At 39.8% G+C, this 20,221-nt stretch overlaps 1 protein-coding gene and 1 pseudogene across 2 annotated transcripts in view; one reads left to right on the forward strand and one right to left on the reverse strand.

The window, feature by feature from the left end:
* The window catches only part of PAK2 (p21 (RAC1) activated kinase 2), an 85,895-nt gene that overhangs the window by 42,043 nt on the left and 23,631 nt on the right, over positions 1-20,221 (reverse strand). Inside the window, exon 2 of one of the 2 annotated variants that reach the window (XM_064366962.1) lies at positions 6,384-6,591. In XM_064366962.1, the coding sequence (XP_064223032.1) occupies positions 6,384-6,570 (187 nt within the window). In that variant the 5' untranslated portion in view covers positions 6,571-6,591. Of the gene's footprint in view, positions 1-6,383; positions 6,592-20,221 lie in introns of those variants that run through there. The other variant, XM_064366963.1, reaches the window with a different exon arrangement.
* On the forward strand, positions 15,242-16,319 carry LOC110569353 (farnesyl pyrophosphate synthase-like; annotated as a pseudogene).

Here is a 20,221-nt window from a genome sequence, read left to right on the forward strand (position 1 = left end):
AGCACAGGTCCATGGCCTGTTAGGAACCGGGCGGCACAGCAGGAGGTGAGCAGCAGGGAGTAAGCATCACTGCCTGAGCTCCACCTCCTGTCAGATCAGCGGCAGCACTAGATTCTCATTGGAGCACAAACCCTATTGTGAACTGTGCACGTGAGGGATCTAGGTTGCACACTCCTTGTGAGAAACTAACTAATGTGTGATGATCTGAGGTGGAAGAGTTTCACACCGAAACTACCCCGCTGCCAACCCCATAGAAAAACGGTTTGCCATGAAACCAGTCCCTGGTGCCAAAAAGGTTGGGGATCACTCCTCTAGGAAATAGACAGAGAAGTATGGGCTACTATTATTAATCTCACAATTCAGTTTTTTAAATCAGGAAGGTGGTTTACAGATCTAAGTCATAACCAATCAGAAGTGAAGGTGCTTATAGGTTAAACAACTAGATGTGAAAATTGCTTTAGTTAATAAAGACAATACCATTCAACACTAGCTATATGAATAAAGCTTATTTTAAAAGTCAGTGGTTCACTGACATTTTCATAATTAAAAGTACTAGAATGGTTAGGCCACTTCTCACCTGGGCTACTGCAAAAGCCTCCTAACTAGTTTCAAACTTTACTCTCCGACTTCGAACAAAACCTATTTTCTATACGCCTACCATTCTCTCCTATCTAAAACAGAGAGATGGCCAGCTCTTTCCCGTTTAAAAATCTGTAATGGTTCCCCAGGAAACAGGATAAAATCTGAGCTCTGTAGCACAGAATACAAGGCCCTTTATGACCTGGTCATTGCCTACCTCTTCAGCCTCTTCTGCTGTCTATAGCGCCTACATACACCCTGCTATAATTCTCTATCCTTCCCTCTCTGCTGTCCAATAACACTGGACTGCATTCAGCTTCATGGATGGGCTATGGTCCCTCCTCTAAGTGGGCCACTGAAACAAGCTCTTCCCCATGCATGGAACACACTTTGTAACTGTCATCTCAGCCATCCTGCAATCTTCAGCTCTATTATCACTTCTTTAGGAAGCCTTCCAGACACTCCAGATTAGACAGATGTCTTACACTACCTCTGTACCACTTTTCATAGCTTGTAATTCTATACCATGGTTTTAGATTACTGTCATGAGAGCAGGGACACTGTCTGCTTTGTTTATCACTTATCTGTGATTATTCACATAGTATGCACCTTAGCAAGCATGGAAAAAAGACTTGTTCCGTCAAGTTAACCTAAAAAGGCGTGATCTGAAAGGATTTCTAATTTTCTCAAGTTTTTCAGTGATGTCAATTAAAACCAGTAATTAAAAAGTAAAAACATCCTAGAGTCTTTTATTTTTATAAAAATATTAGCTGGTTTTTTTGTTTTTTTTTTAGTAAGGAAAAGAGTAAGGGATGTAAATTTTGGAGTGGAATAAAATGAATTATCTCTAGATCAGGCTTTACATTAGAGATGGCAAAAGTCTTAACATCATTATGATTTTTTAAAAATAGAAATACAATTGTTTCCCTTTAAGACTTCTGTTTCAAGAGGACGTACTGAGCACATACTGTAGTCCTCTCCCTTCTTATATACCAAATCCAGTATTTCACAGAATAAAATCCACGAGGAATGCTCCAGAATGAAAAGCAATTAGGATAAGTCTAAGGAGAGACGTAGCAGTGCAGGATGTCGGTGGGAGAATGCTTCTGCAAACTGCTGCAGGTGGCTGAAACTAGAAGAAAAGCGGGTGGAAACGGGGGGACCCAGAGGCAGCCAGTCGGGTGATGAACAGGATAATCTAGTGAGAGCAGCATAGCAGGTTACTTCTATGTTCACAAAAGCACAAATGTGCAAACATACACAAGGTTCTCCCTCATTCCTAACTCCTAAAGCTGGGCCCCAGTGACAGGGCTGTGTTTCAGCTTCTAGGTAGGAGCAGTATAACAGGAAAGGGAGGTAGGGCTCCAAGAAACAGGAGGAATCAAGGAACATCCTACCCTCCAAACATTCCATACATCTCTTTGCCTCTCTGACTAAAAACAACAAGTTCCTAAACCTCCTCCCTGGAAACAGGCTACACAAAGAGGCTCTGCAGATTCCTCACTCTCAACTACAAAGGTGAATGCAAAAGTATCCACAGGGTTTTTTTGTTGCTGTTAAAGTATACTATAAACAGATTCTAAAATTCATAGAAAAATGTGAAAAGCCAAAATAATTAATAGGATTCTGAAGAAGAATCTGGTAAGACACTTGTCAATCATTAACAATCATTATAAGAGGCCAGGTGCAGTGGCTCACACCTGTATCCCAGCATTTTGTGAGGCCAAGGCTGGTAGATCATTTGAGCCCAGAAGTTTGACACCATCCTGGGCAACATATGAGATCCTGTCTCTACAAAAAATACAAAATTTAGTTGGGCATGGTGGCATGAGCCTATAGTCCCAACTACTTGGGAGGCTGAGGCAGGAGGATCACTTGAATTTGGAAGGTGGAGGTTGCAGTGAACCAAGACATACCACTGCACTCCAGCCTGGGCCACAGAGTGAGACCCTGCCTCAAAAAAAAAAAAAAAAAAAAAAAAAAAATATATATATATATATATGATATAGTAATCAAGACAGAGCTATAATTAGCTCATGTACAGATAAATAACCTAACGTAATAAAATAGAGAACACAGAAACAGACTCTCACACGGAAACTTGATAAATAATGGTATTAAAGGTCAGTGGGGAAAAACAAGACTCAATAAATGGTCTGGAATACTATCCAAGTTTAAAGAAAAAAGTGAATCTTTTCACAGATATACAAAAATAAAATCCAGATAGTTCAAAGATTTAAAATGTAAAAGGCAAACTATAGAAGAACTATAGAAAAATGTCTTTTATGACCCCAAGTTAAGCAAAAATTTCTTAAAAAACAAAAAGCTCAGTGAGGCACAGTGGCTCATGCCTATAATTCCAGCACCTTGGGAGGCCGAGGCAGGCGGATCACTTGAGGTCAGGAGTTTGAGACCAGCCTGACCAAGATGGAGAAACCCCGTCTCTACTAAAAAATACAAAATTAGCTGGGCATGGGTGGCGCATGCCTGTAATCCCAGCTACTCGGGAGGCTGAGGCAGGAGAATCGCTTAGACCTGCAGCAGACGTTGCAGTAAGCCAAGATCATGCCATTGCACTTGAGCCTGGGCAACAAAAGTGAAACTCCACCTCAAAGAAAAAAAAAAAAAGAAGCTCAAACCATAAAAAAGATAAATCGATTAATTCCACTATATCAAAATAACTTCTATTTCTTAAAAGATACTACTGAAAGGGTGAAAAGGCAAATCACATCCTGGAAGACTATCTTTAACATCACATAACTGACAAAGGATTAGTATGTAGACTATAAGGAATGTTTATTAATAGAAAACAAAAAAGGTAACAACCCAGTAGGAAAATGGATTAAAGACCTTAATATGGTTTGGCTGTGTCCCCACCTAAATCTCATCTTGAATTCTCACATGTAGTGGAAAGGAGCCAGTAGGAGGTATCTGAATCATGGGGGCCTGTGCTGTTCTCATGACAGTGAATAAGTCTAACAAGATCTCCTGGTTTTAAAAGGGGGTTTCCTGCACAAGCTCTCTCTCTTTGCCTGCCGTCATCCATGTAGGATGTGACTTGCTACTCCTTGCCTTCTGTCATGATTGTGAGACCTCCCCAGCCATGTGGAACTTTAAGTCCAATGAACCCTTTTTCTTGTATAAATTACCCAGTCTCAGGTATGTCTTTATCAGTGGTGTGAAAATGGACTAATACAGATATTGAACAGTAATTTCTTTTGAACAGATATTTCATAGAAAGCACATATGAATGGTTAATTAACCTGAAAAGATGCTCAGTTTTTTGAGTAATCAGGGAAAGGCAAATTAAAACCACAATGAGCCATTCTTTCACCCCTCCCAGAGTTGCTGAGGGTGTTCAGCAATGGGAACTCTCATTTTCTGTAGGTGAGAATATACACTAAAAACTTGTAGAAAACAATCTGACAAACCTAGTCAAGTCACACACGGGAACAGCCTGTAACCCAGCAATTCTACTCCTAAATATATACCTCTGAATGACCTTTAAATCTTTGACTAGGACCCAAACCAAGAAATACATTTTATATCCTGACTCAGTATATGCATAACTAAAACAAATTGTTTCATAAGACAACTTTTTTACTGTGTGCACAATACTGATTATTCTATTTCATTTAGTGTCATCCACTATACAGATTTCATAACCCACCAATGCAGCGGTTTTTAATATAAGCTGCATATTAGAATCATCTGGATCATTTAAAAAATTAAAAACAAAATCAAAACTGACACCCAGGGTAAGCCCTTAAAGATGATGATTGCTGATTCAACTGGAATGAGATGGAGTTTGAACACAGATTTATTAAGCTTCCCAGATGATTCTAATTAGTAATTCAAGAACTAATGAATCACCTAAAGTTTGAGAAGTTTTGCCCTAGAGAATTACTTGAACACGTCCAGTAATACGTATGTTCAAGATTATCCACAGCAGCATTATTCATGAAAACAATCCAAATGTCTATAGATAGGAGACTGGTTAAATAAACTGCAGGATATTTACAGTGTAGCAATATACAGCAGTCAAAGTGAACAAACTACAGCATATACATCAACAAATCTCAAAAGGAGAAAGCTGAGTGAAAAATATATGGAAAAAATGCAGACAGCATAATTCCATTCACAAAAGATTCCCAAACAGGCATGCTAAACCATATATATTTGAGGATGAATAGATATGTTATAAAATTACAATAAAAACGCAGCATTCAGTATGGTGGATATTGGGAAAGAGGAGGATAAGATGGAGCATAGCAGATGGGGACTTTAGAGGTACTGATAAAATTCTAGGCTGAGTGGTAGGTACAAGGATGTTGTGTGTGTGTATACACACATATATACATAAACATATATACACACGTGTATATATATACATTATATATATATTATATATATATATTTTTTTATTTTTATTTTTTTTTTCTTTTGTGAGACAGAGTCGAGTCTCACTTTGTCACCCAGGCTGGAGTGCAGTATCACAATCTTGGCTCGCTGCAACCTCCACCTCCCGGATTCAAGCAATTCTCCTGCCTCAGCTTCCTGGGTAGCTGGGATTCCAGGTGTGCCACCACACCCAGTTAATTTTTTTGTACTTTTAGAAGAGAGAGAGTCTCACCATGTTGGCCAGGCTGGTTTCGAACTCCTGACTTCAGATGATCTGCCCACCTGAGCCTCCCAAAGTGCTGGGATTAACAGATGTGAGCCACCGCACTCGGCATACACACACACACACACTCTCTCTCTCTCTCTCTCTCTCTCTCTCTCCCCCTCTCCCTCTATATATATACACATATATACACACACACTATAATATATACATACACTGTCCTATATATACTCTCTCTCTATATATATACACTATACTATATATACTATATATATATACTCTATAGTATATATACTATATACATTGGTGTCAAATTTGACACCAAAACTAATTAGCAATCTCAATTTATATGAGACTGCCTGGATGGAGTGCAGTGGTACAATCTCAGCTCACTCCAACTTCCCTGCTCAGCCTCCCAAGTAGCTGGGATTATAGGTATGTGTCACCATGCCCAGCTAATTTTTGTAGAGATGAGTTTTGACATGTTGCTCAGGCTGGTCTTGAACTCCTGAGTTCAAGCGATCCACCTGGCTTGGCCTCCCAAAGAGCTGGAATTACAGGCATGAGCCACTGTGTCCAGCCCACTGATTCTTAACTGGGGTGATTTTGCCTCCAGTGGATAGGTCCCTGCAACAACAAATTATTTGGCTCCAAGATATCAACAGGGTCAAGGTTGAGAAACCCTGGACTGGACATATATTTTGCTGAGGACACATCAGTCTGTGAGTACCGAGGCTGCCTCAGACACTTCTGAGGGCATTACAGAATAGATGGTAAAAGACAGTATTTACTACTTAAGAATCAGAAAAACTCTTAATTCCAAAACACAGTTGGTTCCAGGGATTTCAGACAGGAGACTGTGGGCCCTGTATCACCATTCTTGTAATAGCATGCCTTCCTCAAATGTCACAAATCTCATTAAAATATGACCAAGGTTTCAGAAAACAAAAGAGATGAATATCTCTTTTGGCCATAACAAGTAGGGTGAGAAAGAAATTTACATTTTATAATTTTTTAAAATCACAATTTAAAATAAACTAGCCTTTTAAATAGTGCCTGTATATTAGCATCGATTGTTTTCATGATCTGTTTTAATGTTCTCACCATAAAAGTTATCAACATGGGTAACATACAATAATGAATCAATACCAAGACTCTTAAAACCACAAGAGCTATTTACCTTTCTCTGTGCCTGAGAATATGGAGATGATTTTATTCCTGGGCTTTTTCTCCTCTGGAACAGAGGGCAAAGGTTTCAAACTGTGATTGGCTGACAAAGGGTCTTTGCCTCCAGTGCTAAAAATGGTACTGCTCATTCGCACAGGAGGTGCTGGAGGCTTGTCTTCCAGTTCTCCGTTATCAGACATGATTCAGAATTATGAAATGGCCTGAAATTGGCAAAAGTTACAATTAGTAACAAGGTAAAAAACGAACAAGCAAAAAACAGTAATAACTATTCCTGCCACAACTCCCAAGTTGGAAAATATTATCCATTTAGAGTGACATTTGCAAAATCTGGAGAAGCAATGTGTAAGAGATATAACTCTTTTAAGATATAACGAAGGTAATTTCCCTTAACAAAGTCAGTAATGGTTAGCTGAAAAAATGTTTGAAAAGTTAAATGAAACCATGATGATACTACCAAAAGCTATTGATCTAATCAACTGATTTTAAGAGACTGTTCTCAATGGAAAGACAGACAACATGGAATCTTTTTAATTCCAAAGAGAAGAAATATGTTCCAACCAGCAAATTACAGGATATCTTGGGTAGGTGCACCTCTAGAGCAGAGACAGATGCTTTGCTATTAAACCTACCAAACAGCCCACCTCTAATCTGATTTTATGCACACCAACCTTGTAGTTACAATTTAGCCTTCACAAAAACTTTCCTAAGGCATTCTTATTTGTTTATTTATTTTGAGAGTCTCACTCTGTCGCCCAGATTGAAGTGCAGTGGCATGATCTTGGCTCACTGCAACCTCTACCTCCCAAGTTCAAGTAATTCTCCTGCCTCAGCCTCCTGAGTAGCTGGGATTACAGGCATGAACCACGATGCCAATTTTTTTTTTTTTTTTTTTAGATGAAGTCTCGCTCTTATCACCTAGTCTGGAGTGCAATGGTACCATCTCAGCTCACTGCAATTTCCACCTCCTGAGTTCAAGCGATTCTCCTGCCTCAGCCTCCTGAGTAGCTAGGATAATAGGCGTGTGCCACCACGCCTGGCTAATTTTTGTATTTTTAGTAGAGACAGGGTTTCCCTAAGTTGCCCAGGCTGGTATCGAACTCCTGACCTCAAGTGATCCGCCTGCCTTCTCCTCCCAAAGTGCTGGGATTATAGGCATGCACCCCAACACCAGGCCAAGGATTCTTAAAACAATGCACTGCTGATGCAGTATTTGGTCTCTGAAAATTTGACATCCTAATTTACACAGATTAGCCTTTTGAGTTTTTCAGATAATCGCACAGAGCTTGATCAATCTGGATACAGTGACAAAATTAAATACAGAGCATGGCTGAAAGGCTGAGTGTGGGCACATCCCTGATGTTCTGTGACCCCTGTAAGTGCCCTGTCCAGGCAGTCAGGTAATCTCTCTGGCTAATTCAGTGAAAACTTCAATCTTGCTTACCCATACTTCTTTATATATTTAAAAAAGCAGATTACACATATTTGAAATTAGCAGTAAAAGGGAGAGGATCCCTAACTTACATATGAGTTCTGATTAAAGTATATATTAGGAAACAACATATTTCCCCACTAAACATGGTTTTGATTCGTAACTGAATCTTGATTGTAAGATTACTTAATGCATTTAAGTGAACAAAACCTTGCATATATACAATGAAAAGAATGCCAACTGTTCAGAGAACTTAAAAATAAATTTATTAGTTTGAATGCTTATACCTGATGAAAAGTAGGTATAATTTAAGAAGATTATACCAAATCTTGCAGCTTTTATTTCCTTGATAGGAGTGTGTCACTAGCACTATGGTATATTTTAACTCTCAAAATCATGATTATTTTTTCATTCTACAAAAGAGGAAGAATAAAAAAAGGTAAAGAAGCAAACACATTTCTGGGAGTGATATGGTTTGGCTGTGTTCCCACCCAAATCTCATTCTGAATTCCCATGTGTTGTGGGAGGGTCCAGGTGGGAGTAATTTAATTATGGGAGCAAGTCTTTCCTGTACTGTTCTCCTGATATTGAATAAGACTCACAAGATCTGATGGTTTTAAAAAGAGTTTCCCTGCACAAGCTCTCTCTCTTTGCCTGCTGCCATACATGTAAGATGTGACTTGCTCCTCCTTGCCTTCCGCCATGATTGTGAGACTTCCCCAGCCACGTGGAACTGTTAGGTCCAATTAAACCGCTTTCTTTTGTAAATTGCCCAGACTCAGGTATGTCTTTTGTCAGCGGCACGAAAACAGACTAATAGAGGGGGTAACTAGCTAGAGAAGGGCTGGGAAAAGGAGTGAAAAGGATCTCTATCTCTGTGTGAGAAAGACTGTCTGGTCTAAGAAAGAAACGAGAGCTGGATCTAAGGCGGGGCAGACAACATGCCTTCAGATGATTCTTCCTAACCAGCTCATCAAAGCATGTGGGGTTTGTTTTGTTTTGGGGTGGGATGCAAGCAGGATGTAACTGGCTATTCCTAAGTATGGGCTACTACCAGTGTGCATTACAAGAGGGGACCTATCTTGCTACAGATAGAAGAAAGACAAGGTTTAGTAACAACATTGCAACCAGGTGTGGTGGCTCACACCTATAATCCCAACACTTTGGGAAGCCAAGATGGATGGATCACTTGAGGTCAGGAGTTTGAGATCAGTCTGGGCAACATGGTAAAACCCTGTCTCTATGAAAAATACAAAAATTAGCCAGGTGTAGTGGCATACACCTGTAGTTTCAGCTACTTGGGAGGCTGAGGCAGAGGAATCACTTGAGCCGGGGAGGCCGAGGTTGCAGTGAGCTGAGATCATGCCACTGCACTCCAGCCTGGGCAACAGAGTGAGACACCATCGCAAAACAACAACAACAAAAAACAAAAAACACACAAAAAAGGGCACAATAATTACTTAGTGTAAAGTGACTATAAATTCTATCCTCAAGGCTCCCACATAGACGGAACATGAGTAGAAACTGCCAATGCACCTTCAATAATAGTAATAAATCAGCTGCATGTTATCCAGTTTTATGGTTACCAGCATATGTTCCAGAATCAGACTGCTTTGGATGGAATCCTGTTTCCACCATTGACTTAGTGTGTGTCCTTGGGCAAATTACTTAACCATGTCTCATGACTCTTGAAGAAATGGCTGGCTCTAGGCATGGGACAGGGAAAAATGGAAGATGAGACTAGAGCATGCTGTAGTGTCAGAAGGCAAGGGAGTACTTTAAAAAGATGAGGAAATGCCAAAGGGACACAGGAAAGATTTTCCACAGGCCAATGTGGGATGATCTGAGCAAATTAGAGTACTATTACATTATTACCCAAAGTATAAAATAAATTTTATACCATACTGACACAAATAAATGAACAATAAATGGGAGAAAAGGAACAAATCTTTCTTACAGGAGAATTGCAAATAAAATAGGAAAATACATCTCCCTTTAGGAGTTCCAGCTTAATCAGTGTCTTAATCAGTGTCTCCTCTTGAGTGAAGGCTGGACTTGGTGACTCATTTCCAAAGAACAGTGTATGGCAAGGGAAAAATAACTGCATTGAAAAAACCTGGCAAACATGCCTTAACCAAGTGACCACTGTTAACATCACCAGTGACAAGTCATGGTAGTATTACTTATCCCCGAATCTAATGTGATGGGACGCATACTTCACCTCTGTGGTATTCTTCCCCCAAACCCATAACCCCAGTCTAATCATGAGGAAAAACACCAGACAAACCCAAATTGAGGTATATGCTATAAAATTCCTGACCACTACATTTCTCAAAACTGTCAAGGACACAAAAAACAAGGACAGACTGAGAAACTATAACAGATCGGAGGAGACATAACCATAAATGCAACATGACACCCTGGATTGGATCCTGGAACAGAAAAGGGGCACTGGTGAAAACACTAGCAGAATCCAAATAAATCCTAGAATTTAGTTAACAGTAAGATACTAATGTTGGCTTCTTTGTTTTGACATACATACCACGCTTATGTAAGATGTTAACATTAGAGGAAGCTGGGTGAAAGGTATATAGGAAATCTACTATCTTTGCAATTTGTCTGTAAATCTAAAATTATCCCCTAATAAAAACTCTATTAAAAAATTTCCCTCACCAACAAAAACTCTGGACTCTTCATTAATTTTTAAGAATATAAAGGGTCTTGTGGCCAAAATGTTTTGAGAATGGTTACTTAGAAGAAACTGAGTAGCTTTAGTAGGCCTGAATTGAGAACAGACACTGATAAAGGGAATGGCTGCCTTAGATACTGATAAGGGAATGGCTGATCCAATCCAGGGCATCATGTTGCATTTATGGTTATGTCTCCTCTGATAGGCTATGCAAATTGCACCTCTTTTTAAATAGAGTTAAATATAGAGCTACCTACCATGTGACCCAGCAATTCCACTCCCAGGTATATAACCGAGAGAACTGAAAAACCCATGTCCATGCAAAAACTTTATATGAATGTTCACAGAAGTGTTCATAATAGCCAAAAGATAGGAACAACCCAAATATCTATCACCTGATGAACGGATATACAAAATGTGACATATTCATAAGACGGAATATTGTTTGCCCACAAAAAGAAGTATTGATATATGCTGCAACTGGATGACCCTTGAAAATTAAGAGGAAAAAAGCCATAAAAGTCCACATATTGTAGGATTCCATTTCAGATGAAATGTCCAGAACAGGGGCATCCACAGATACAGAAAGGAATTTAGTTCATAAACATGGCTGATTAGCGAGTGGTTGCTAAGGAGTGAGGGAAATGAGATGTGACTGCTAATGGGTATGAAGTTTCTCCAGGGGATGCAAATGTTTTGGTATGAAGACAGTGGTGATGGTTGCATAGTCTTGTGAATATATTAAAACCACTCAATTGTACAACTTTAAAATGGTAAATTCTAGGCTATGCAAATTGTATATCAATCAATTAATATTGACTCACAGAATAAAGATTAAATAAACTAACAAAGATTAAAAGCTGCTGCAATTGTTATCATTATTATTTATAAGACTCTATGCTAAGAAATAAAAGACAACCAGTCTTCTCTAAGAGTTCATAACCTAGAGGGAAAGACCAATACAGACTTTTTCGAGTTAGGTCAGCCATTCCCTTTATAAGTGTCTGTTCTCAACACAGGCATACTAAAGCTATTCAGTTTCTTCAAGTAGCCATTCTCAAAACATTTTGGTCACAAGGCCCTTTACATTCTTAAAAATTAATAAAGAGTCCAAAGAGTTTCTGTTGATGAGAGTTATATCTAACTATATTTACTGATGAAAAATTAAAACAAGTTATTGGCCAGGTGTGGTGGCTCACACTTGTAATCCCAACACTTTGGGAGGTCAAGGTGGGTGGATTACTTGAGGTCAGGAGTTTGAGACCAGCCTGGCCAACATGGTGAAACCCTGTCTCTACTAAAAATACAAAAATTAGCCGGGCATGGTGGTGTGTGTCTGTAATCCCAGCTACTCAGGTGGCTGAGGCAGAAGAATCGCTTGAACCTGCCAGGAAGTGGAAGTTGCAGTGAGCTGAGATAGAGCCATTGCACTCAAGACTGGGTTACAGAGGGAGAATCTGTCTCAAAATTACAAAACAAAACAAAAAAACCCAAGTTGTTTAAATAATTCATTTAAAAATAACAATAAACCATTACATGTTAACATAAGTAACATTTTTATAAAAAATGACTATTTTCCAAAACAAATAAGTTGAGTGAGAAGACTGGTATTCTTTGATATTTCTGCAAGTCTTTTTCGTGTCTGGCATGGTAGGAGACAGCTGGATTATCAGATATGCTGCTGCATTCAATCTGTCATGGTTTGTTGTTTTAGCTGAAGTTTATGAAAAAAAATCTGATCTTACAGAGATACACACCTGAAAAGGCAGGAGTATTTTAACAGTCTTCAGATAATTCTTCTTTGGTATTACACGAAATTCTTCTTTGGTATTACACTAAACCTGACCTTCCTAAAAGGTTAGTTGTGGAATCTGAAACCATAGCAATGAATCTTTTTGTACTCTTACATTATATCAATTGATTCTCTTGAATTTTGAATGAATCCGTTAGCTACGCAGTAGTTTTACAATATCATGAATTGGTTTTTGGAAAATATCGGTTCTCTGGGTTTTAAAAGATATTCCAAATGTTGACACATTTCATTATACAGTAAAAATAAAATCACATTCATTAATATCACCACCTAACTCATCAGAAAAGTCTTTCAAGCCGAGCACGGTGGCTAACGCCTGTAATCCCAGCACTTTGGGAAGTCAAGGTGGGTGGATCACAAAGTGGGTAGATCATGAAGTCAGAGTTCAAGACCAACCTGGCCAAGATGGTAAAACCCCGTCTCTACTAAAAATACAAAAATTAGCTAAGCGTGGTGACAGGTACCTGTAATTCCAGCTACTCAGGAGGCAGAGGCAGGAGAATCACTTGAACCCGGGAGGTGGAGGTTGCAGTGAGCCGAGATCGTGCCACTGCACTCCAACCTGGGTGATAGAGCGAGACTCAGTCTCAAAAAAAAAAAAGAAAGAAAAGTCTTTCAAGTGGTGGGAAACTGCTAAAATCAAGATAGTAGATTCAAGTTTTCTAAAACTAATTTTGGCTTGAAAGCTTAAATTATATCAGTAACAACAAATTCTGTCACTATTTTTGAGGAAATGTCTGCAAAATATCTAAGTCTGAAAAACCAGAATTTGTGAGCCAGCCGTTCTTTCAAATAAAAAAATGGTGTTCCATGAAACAGGGGGCTGGTTTAGTTCTCCTGCAAAAGTGGTTATCTCCAAGACAATGATTCAGACTTTGGTATGCAAAAGTACCTTATGAGTACTTCCCATTTTGCTATATAGAATACTTGATCAATAACTTTATGGTTCCATTAAGGACATTATTAAGTGAAACTGGCTCTTTACTGCAAGCACTTGGCCATGGCCTTGATATGTGTTAAAGTAAGAAGCAATTTGACCCACTTCTGCTTTTGCTCCATCAATGCATATGTTGACACAGTGTGAAAGCAAACAATGTGTTAAGAATACTATGAAAAAAAGTTTTGACATCACGACTCCCCCACAGTATTGTAGACCAAACTTTGAGAACTGCTGCTTTAAAGTGTACTCTATCATTATACTTCACCTACATGCCCTCAATTCTTTCTGATGTTTTATTTATTTCATCTTATACTCTATAGAACATATTTTAACAGAACAAATGAGCAACAGCTAGATTTCCAAGCTAGGGTACAAATGCCTCCTGAATCCTTAACATGTTGAAAATCCAAATACATGCAATAGTATTTGCTGTATTGCTTTTCATTACAGTATCAGAAAGATAGTAGACTTTCATGACTTAGCCAGAGAGACACTTTCATTTATACGAGAAGCAATGCTAAATTCGAAGCAAATGACATTACACAGCAACTTTCAGAACACAGCCTTTCCTTATAACTTGGTTATCCTTAAGAATTTTTTCTACTGCTCAATTTTAATATACTGTGCAGTAACTTTTTTATTTTCTGCACAAATTCAGTCTAGTAGAACTAAAGAGGAGCCAGTGCATTGTGTTTTTCAGAACTTTTTAGTAACTACACTCTATGTCATGCTGAATTAGCTGTCTCAAGGAAATTCCAATTAACATGACTTATCCTTTAAGCGATATTTGTCTAAACAAAACCCAAATAGTAAACTTGAGTCAGAGATGTCCCTAATGAAATTACTCAAGATGACAAATATGCTGCAACAATTCTTATATGCCACATGAGTGAGATCTTAGTAAATATTAAGCACAACCTTTGATACAATACTGATGGCTCTGCCATCTGCTTAGCTGAGGACTTACCACTTCATATCTGGATTTCTCTCAGTCTTTGTCTTCAGCTGTTGTTCAGTGGAAGTTACAAGAAATTCTATTAGGTTGGTGCAAAAGTAACTGCAATTTTTGCTATAAAAATAATGGCGGGTTGGGCGCAGTGGCTCACGCCTGTAATCCCAGCACTTTGGGAGGCCGAGGCAGGTGGATCACGAGGTCAAGAGATCGAGACCATCCTGGTCAACATGGTGAAACCCCGTCTCTACTAAAAATACAAAAAATTAGCTGGGCATGGTGGCACGTGCCTGTAATCCCAGCTACTCAGGAGGCTGAGGCAGGAGAATTGCCTGAACCCAGGAGGCGGAGGTTGCGGTGAGCCGAGATCACGCCATTGCACTCCAGCCTGGGTAACAAGAGCGAAACTCCGTCTCAAAAAAATAAATAAATAAATAAAAAATAATGGCTAGTTACATTGGTGCAATTACTTTTGCACCAAAAGTACTTTGGTGCAAAAGTAATTGTACCAACCTAATAACTAGCTTCCTAGAGGGTCTCTATATGTTCAGTTTTTTATTTGCAAAAAGAAGTCAAAATTGGTTAAATATACTTTAATTATCATGCAGTAACAAGTACTATGACTCTCTCTTGACTAGCTGCCCATAACCTACAGACTGAGGACTAACCTCTGACATTGGGGCCATTGAACTCCAAACTGCTGAGTCAATCTGATCGCACGTGAATGCACCACGTAAATCCTATGCCTCATATTCCCCAAATACACCAAAGACTTCGGTGTATTTGAAGGGCCTATATCATTTTTACATACATATTTCTGCATTTTTAGCTTTTCTTTTTCCTTTTATTTACCCACCCAAACCTTTCAAGACCCAGTGAAAATGATTTCCTTCCTAAGGTCACTCCTAGCCCAAAATGATCCCTCACATCCTCTAAACTTGAGTTACACGGGAAAATAAATTCAGATGGTGAGTACCTGCCAACTAGCAGGACCGAGCAGGAGCCCGCATCCAGGAACAGAGCCCTTTGCTCCTCCCTCAGAATGAATGGAGACCAGAAATCAGATGTTTATGCTCAAAAAAAGCAGGATTTTGTTCAGCACTTCTCCCAGATCGTTAGGGTGCTGACTGAGGATGAGATGGGGCACCCAGAGACAGGAGATGCTATTGCCCGGCTCAAGGATGTCCTGGAGTACAACGCCATTGGAGGCAAGTATCACCGGGGTTTCACGGTGCTAGTAGCGTTCTGGGAGCTCGTGGAGCCAAGGAAACAGGATCCTGATAGTCTCCAGCAGGCTCTGACTGTGGGCTCGTGTGTGGAACTGCTGCAAGCTTTCTTCCTGGTGGCAGATGACATCATGGATTCATCCCTCACCCGCCGGAGACAGATCTGCTGGTATCAGAAGCCAGGTGTGGGTTTGGATGTCATCAATGATGCTATCCTTCTGGAAGCATGTATCTACCGCCTGCTGAAGCTCTACTGCCGGGAGCAGCCCTATTACCTGAACCTGATCGAGCTCTTCCTGCAGAGTTCCTATCAGACTGAGATTGGGCAGACCCTGGACCTCATCACAGCCCCCCAGGGCAATGTGGATCTCGGAAGATTCACTGAAAAGAGGTACAAATCTATTGTCAAGTACAAGATGGCTTTCTACTCCTTCTACCTTCCTGTAGCTGCAGCCATGTACATGGCAGGAATTGATGGCTAGAAGGAGCATGCCAATGCCAAGAAGATCCTGCTGGAGATGGGAAAGTTCTTTCAGATTCAGGATGATTACCTTGACCTCTTTGGGGACCCCAGTGTGACTGGCAAAGTTGGCACTGACATCCAGGACAACAAATGCAGCTGGCTGGTGGTCCAGTGTCTGCAACGATCCACTCTGGAACAGCGCCAGATCCCGAAGGAAAATTATGGGCAGAAGGAGGCTGAGAAGGTGGCCCGAGTGAAGGCGTTATATGAGGAGCTGGATCTGCCGGCCATGTTCTCGCAGTATGAGGAAGACAGTTACAGCCACATTATGGGTCTCATTGAACAGTACGCAGCGCCCTTGCCCCCAGCTATCTTTCTGGGGCTTGCGCGCAAAATCTACAAGCGGAAAAAGTGACCTAGAGACTGCAGGGGCGGACAGGAGGCTCTCAATAAATAAATTATTGTGTTAAAAAATAAATAAATAAAATAAATTCAGTATTAAAATTGTAAAGGATTAGAAGTCATCTAGTCCGTCTGCCTTGTTTCATATGTGGAAGAAACCGAACCACCAAAAAGTAAGTGGTTAGCCTAAAGGCACATAAATCTAATGACTAACAGCACTAAGACTAGAACTCAAGTTCCTAACAACTCTTAATCTCATGCTCTCTTTTCTTACTTATGCTAATATACTGGATCATTCTTCGGTAATGAATTACAACTGTAAACCCTTAGTTATTTTACCCGTTTTTCCTACCTAAGACCTAAAGCAATTCAAAGGCAGGTACTGTGCATATATTAGGCAATGTTTACTGATTTATGGTACCAAACTCTGTCCACAGATAAAATACTATTCTTGAATTTGTTATATTTTTTTTTTATGTTTTGAGATGATGTCTCACTCTGTTACCCAGGCTGGAGTGCAGTGGCGCAATCCTGGCTCACTGTAACCTCCACCTCCTGGGTTCCAGTGATTCTCCTGTATCAGCCTCCCAAGTAGCTGTGATTACAGGAGTGTGCCACCACATCTGGCTCATTCAATTTGTTTTCTTTCTTTTTTTTTTTTTTTGAGATGGAATCTTACTCTGTCGCCCAGGCTGGAGTGCAGTGGCGTGAGTTTGGCTCATTGCAACCTCTGCCTCCCAGGTTCAAGTAAGTCTCCTGCTTCAGCCTCCCAAGTAGCTGGGATTACAGGTGGAAGCCACCACACCTGACAATTTTTTTTTTTTTTTTTTTGAGATGAAGTTTTGCTCTTGTTGCCCAGGCTGGAGTGCAATGGCACGATCTCGGCTCACTGCAACCTCCGCCTCCTGGGTTGAAGTGATTCTCCTGCCTCAGCCTCCTGAGTAGCTGAGCTGGGATTACAGTGATGCACCACCATGCCCAGCTAATTTTGTATTTTTAGTAGAGACAGGGTTTCTCCATGTTGGTCAGGCTGGTCTTGAGCTCCCAACCTCAGGTGATCCACCTGCCTTGGACTCCCAAAGTGCTGGGATTACAGGCATGAGCCACCGCCCCCAGCCCTTTTCTATTTTTTTAGTAGAGACAGGGTTTCACCATATGGGTCAGGCTGGTCTCGAGCTTCTCACTTCAGGTGATCTACCTGCCTCAGCCTCCTAAAGTGCTGGGATTACAGGTATGAGTCACTGCGCCTGGCCTGAATTTGTTTTCTTAATCAAACAGCACTAGGCAACATAAAGTACCCCATATTAACAAAAATATCTTTAGAAAGGTTTATACTTTTCTCCTCACATCTGATTCATGACCTTCAGTTCTCTTTTCCATATAATAGTATTATTTGTGTGTATGAATTGCTGCTTCTGACAGTGTCAGATGCCCGAAAAGTACCAGATGAGACTGTGATAAAGTTCTTTATGCTCACTTTATATTTTAGCCAAAACAATATTAGGTATCAAAATAATTCATGGTAAAATACTGATTTACCTTATGTTTTGCTCAACCATTAGTCAAAAATGTTATATTAAAAAAAAGAGCAAATGGTAAGTAGTGCCTCTCTCCAAATCTGTTCAAACACTTTTTGCTACTTTTCAGTGAAAAACAAGTAGGCGAAACAAAAAGTGTGCCCAAAACACACTGTACTCTTCTAAGAGGCCCATTGTTTAACTGTGACACGACTCAAACACAAACAATTCCTCAATTGTCTACTGAAGGAGACTAGGGGTAGCTAAATATACAGCAGAAACGAACAACGTAGTGGTATCTGGAACCAGTCAGTCCAAATAGTGGAAATTACTGAAATTATTATTATCTACTGGGATCAACTGTAGTACTCCAGGTGTAAACCATATACTATTGAAAAACACAATGATTTAAAGAGCACAATTTTGCTTTACATTTTTATTTTCAGTACATTATGAATATAGTAATGCAACACTAATTAATCAGACTTCCCACAATCTCTCAATAAGCTGCAAGAACCCCAACACCAATGGTCCTTCCCTCCCCCAATAAAAAAAAAAAGCCTCAAATGCCTTTGAGAGCAAAAGCATGAAAGAAACCATTTCCAAATCACCTGAAGATGACAACACACACTCTAAACAGAAGGTTCACAACTCAGAAGAAAAAGTGTTCTCATTTGGTGACAATGGCCATAACATCAGTCCTACTAGTAGCAAAGCCAGAAAGAAAAGAGAGAAACGGAGAAAAGAGATGAAGAAAACACTATCTGGGGACTGGTAAAAAAGAAGGAAAATAAAACTGCTTCATACTCTAAAATAAAGGACTGGATAACGTATCAGATCTTTTTAAATGCATGGATGGGCTAGTAAAATAAGAGGGATGATTCCACAGAGCCCCAAAGCAAAGTGAAACCAGGAACTCAAAAAGAGTAAGCAATTTACTAATCTAGTTATTCTCGAGGGATTTTGACTAAACCCTGGAGACCTCATGCTTCCACTTTGATGGCTGCCACAGGGGACAGGAAGTAAAACCCAGTCTGCCTAATGTTGAAAAATTAACAGGAGTCCTTCCCACATAAGGCTGGGCCTGAAAAAGGCTATAACCCACAGAAGGACCAATCAGGAATAAATCCCTTTGGACAGAAAGGAACAAGAAAACCTTAAGCATTCTGAGAATGGTGATGGCAAGAGAAGGAAAAAGATCTCTGAAAAACATAGATACGGAATGATGTGTTACAGAACACATAGAAGCAGCTTGAAAATAAAAGGAGAATAGAGCAAATATGAAAACACCATACAGAACTTTCATAAGAAAAAATATGTGAAAGCTAAAACTCAACATCTGAAGGAAAAAGCAGCACACAGTGTTAGAGAGAACTAATGAACAATGAACTAATGAACTCATTGTAGACAATGAGGCAAAAAGTATGAAAGAGGAGATGAGTATGTTAGGTGGTCTAATATAAATCTATTTGGAGTTCCAGAAGACAGCAGAATGAAGGACTGGTCCACTGAATAGATTAATAGCTGAGAAATTTCCAGAACTAATAACACAAATCTGTAAGTAGAAGTCTAATTAATCAAAAGCAGGATAAAAAATTATCTAGAAATAGACACATCGTAGTGTTATTAAGAATATCAAAGACAAAGAGTTCCTAAAATCAGCCAAAGGAGAAAAAAAGGCAAACTTCACAGATGTGGTAATTCAATGGTCAGCTTACTTCTTGATATCAACAATGAAAGCAAGAAGACAGTGGAATCAGTGTGTTGAGGCAAGAAGCTGCCACCATAAACTGCAAAGCCAACAAAACTATATTTTAAGAATGAGGTAAATAGACACATTGAGACAATTTTTTTAAAAAAAGACCAGAATCATTATACACTCTTAAAGTCAATTAAGTTGAAAATCCAAGAAAATAACTAGGGAAGAAAAACATGTTCAGAAACTTTAAAACACCTCCAACAAATCCATAGTAAGAAAAGACATAATTAAAATTGGAAATACTTAGAACTGAAGGAAAATTTAAAGACTATATATAAAAAACTCAGGCCAGGCACGGTGGCTCACGCCTATAATCCCAGCACTTTGGGAGGCCAAGGTGGCTGGATCACATGAGGTCAGGAGTTCAAGACCAGCCTGGGCAACATGGTGAAACCCTGTCTCTACTAAAAATACAAAAATTAGCTGGGCGCAGTGGTGCATGCCTATAATCCCAGCTACTTGGGAGGCTGAGGCAGGAGAATCACTTCGGCCCAAAAGGCGGAGGTTGCAGTGAGCTGAGATTGCGCCACTGCACTCCAGCCTGGGCGACAGAGCAAAGAGATGAGGTCTTGCACAGTGGCTACTCACAGGCATGATCACAGAACAGCACTGCAGCCCTTCAGCTCCTCAACTCAAGCAG

Source organism: Aotus nancymaae, unplaced genomic scaffold (genome assembly GCF_030222135.1).
Source record: "Aotus nancymaae isolate 86718 unplaced genomic scaffold, 86718_ANA_hifiasm-v0.15.2.pri h1tg000067l, whole genome shotgun sequence".
Classification (NCBI taxonomy): Eukaryota; Metazoa; Chordata; class Mammalia; order Primates; family Aotidae; genus Aotus; species Aotus nancymaae.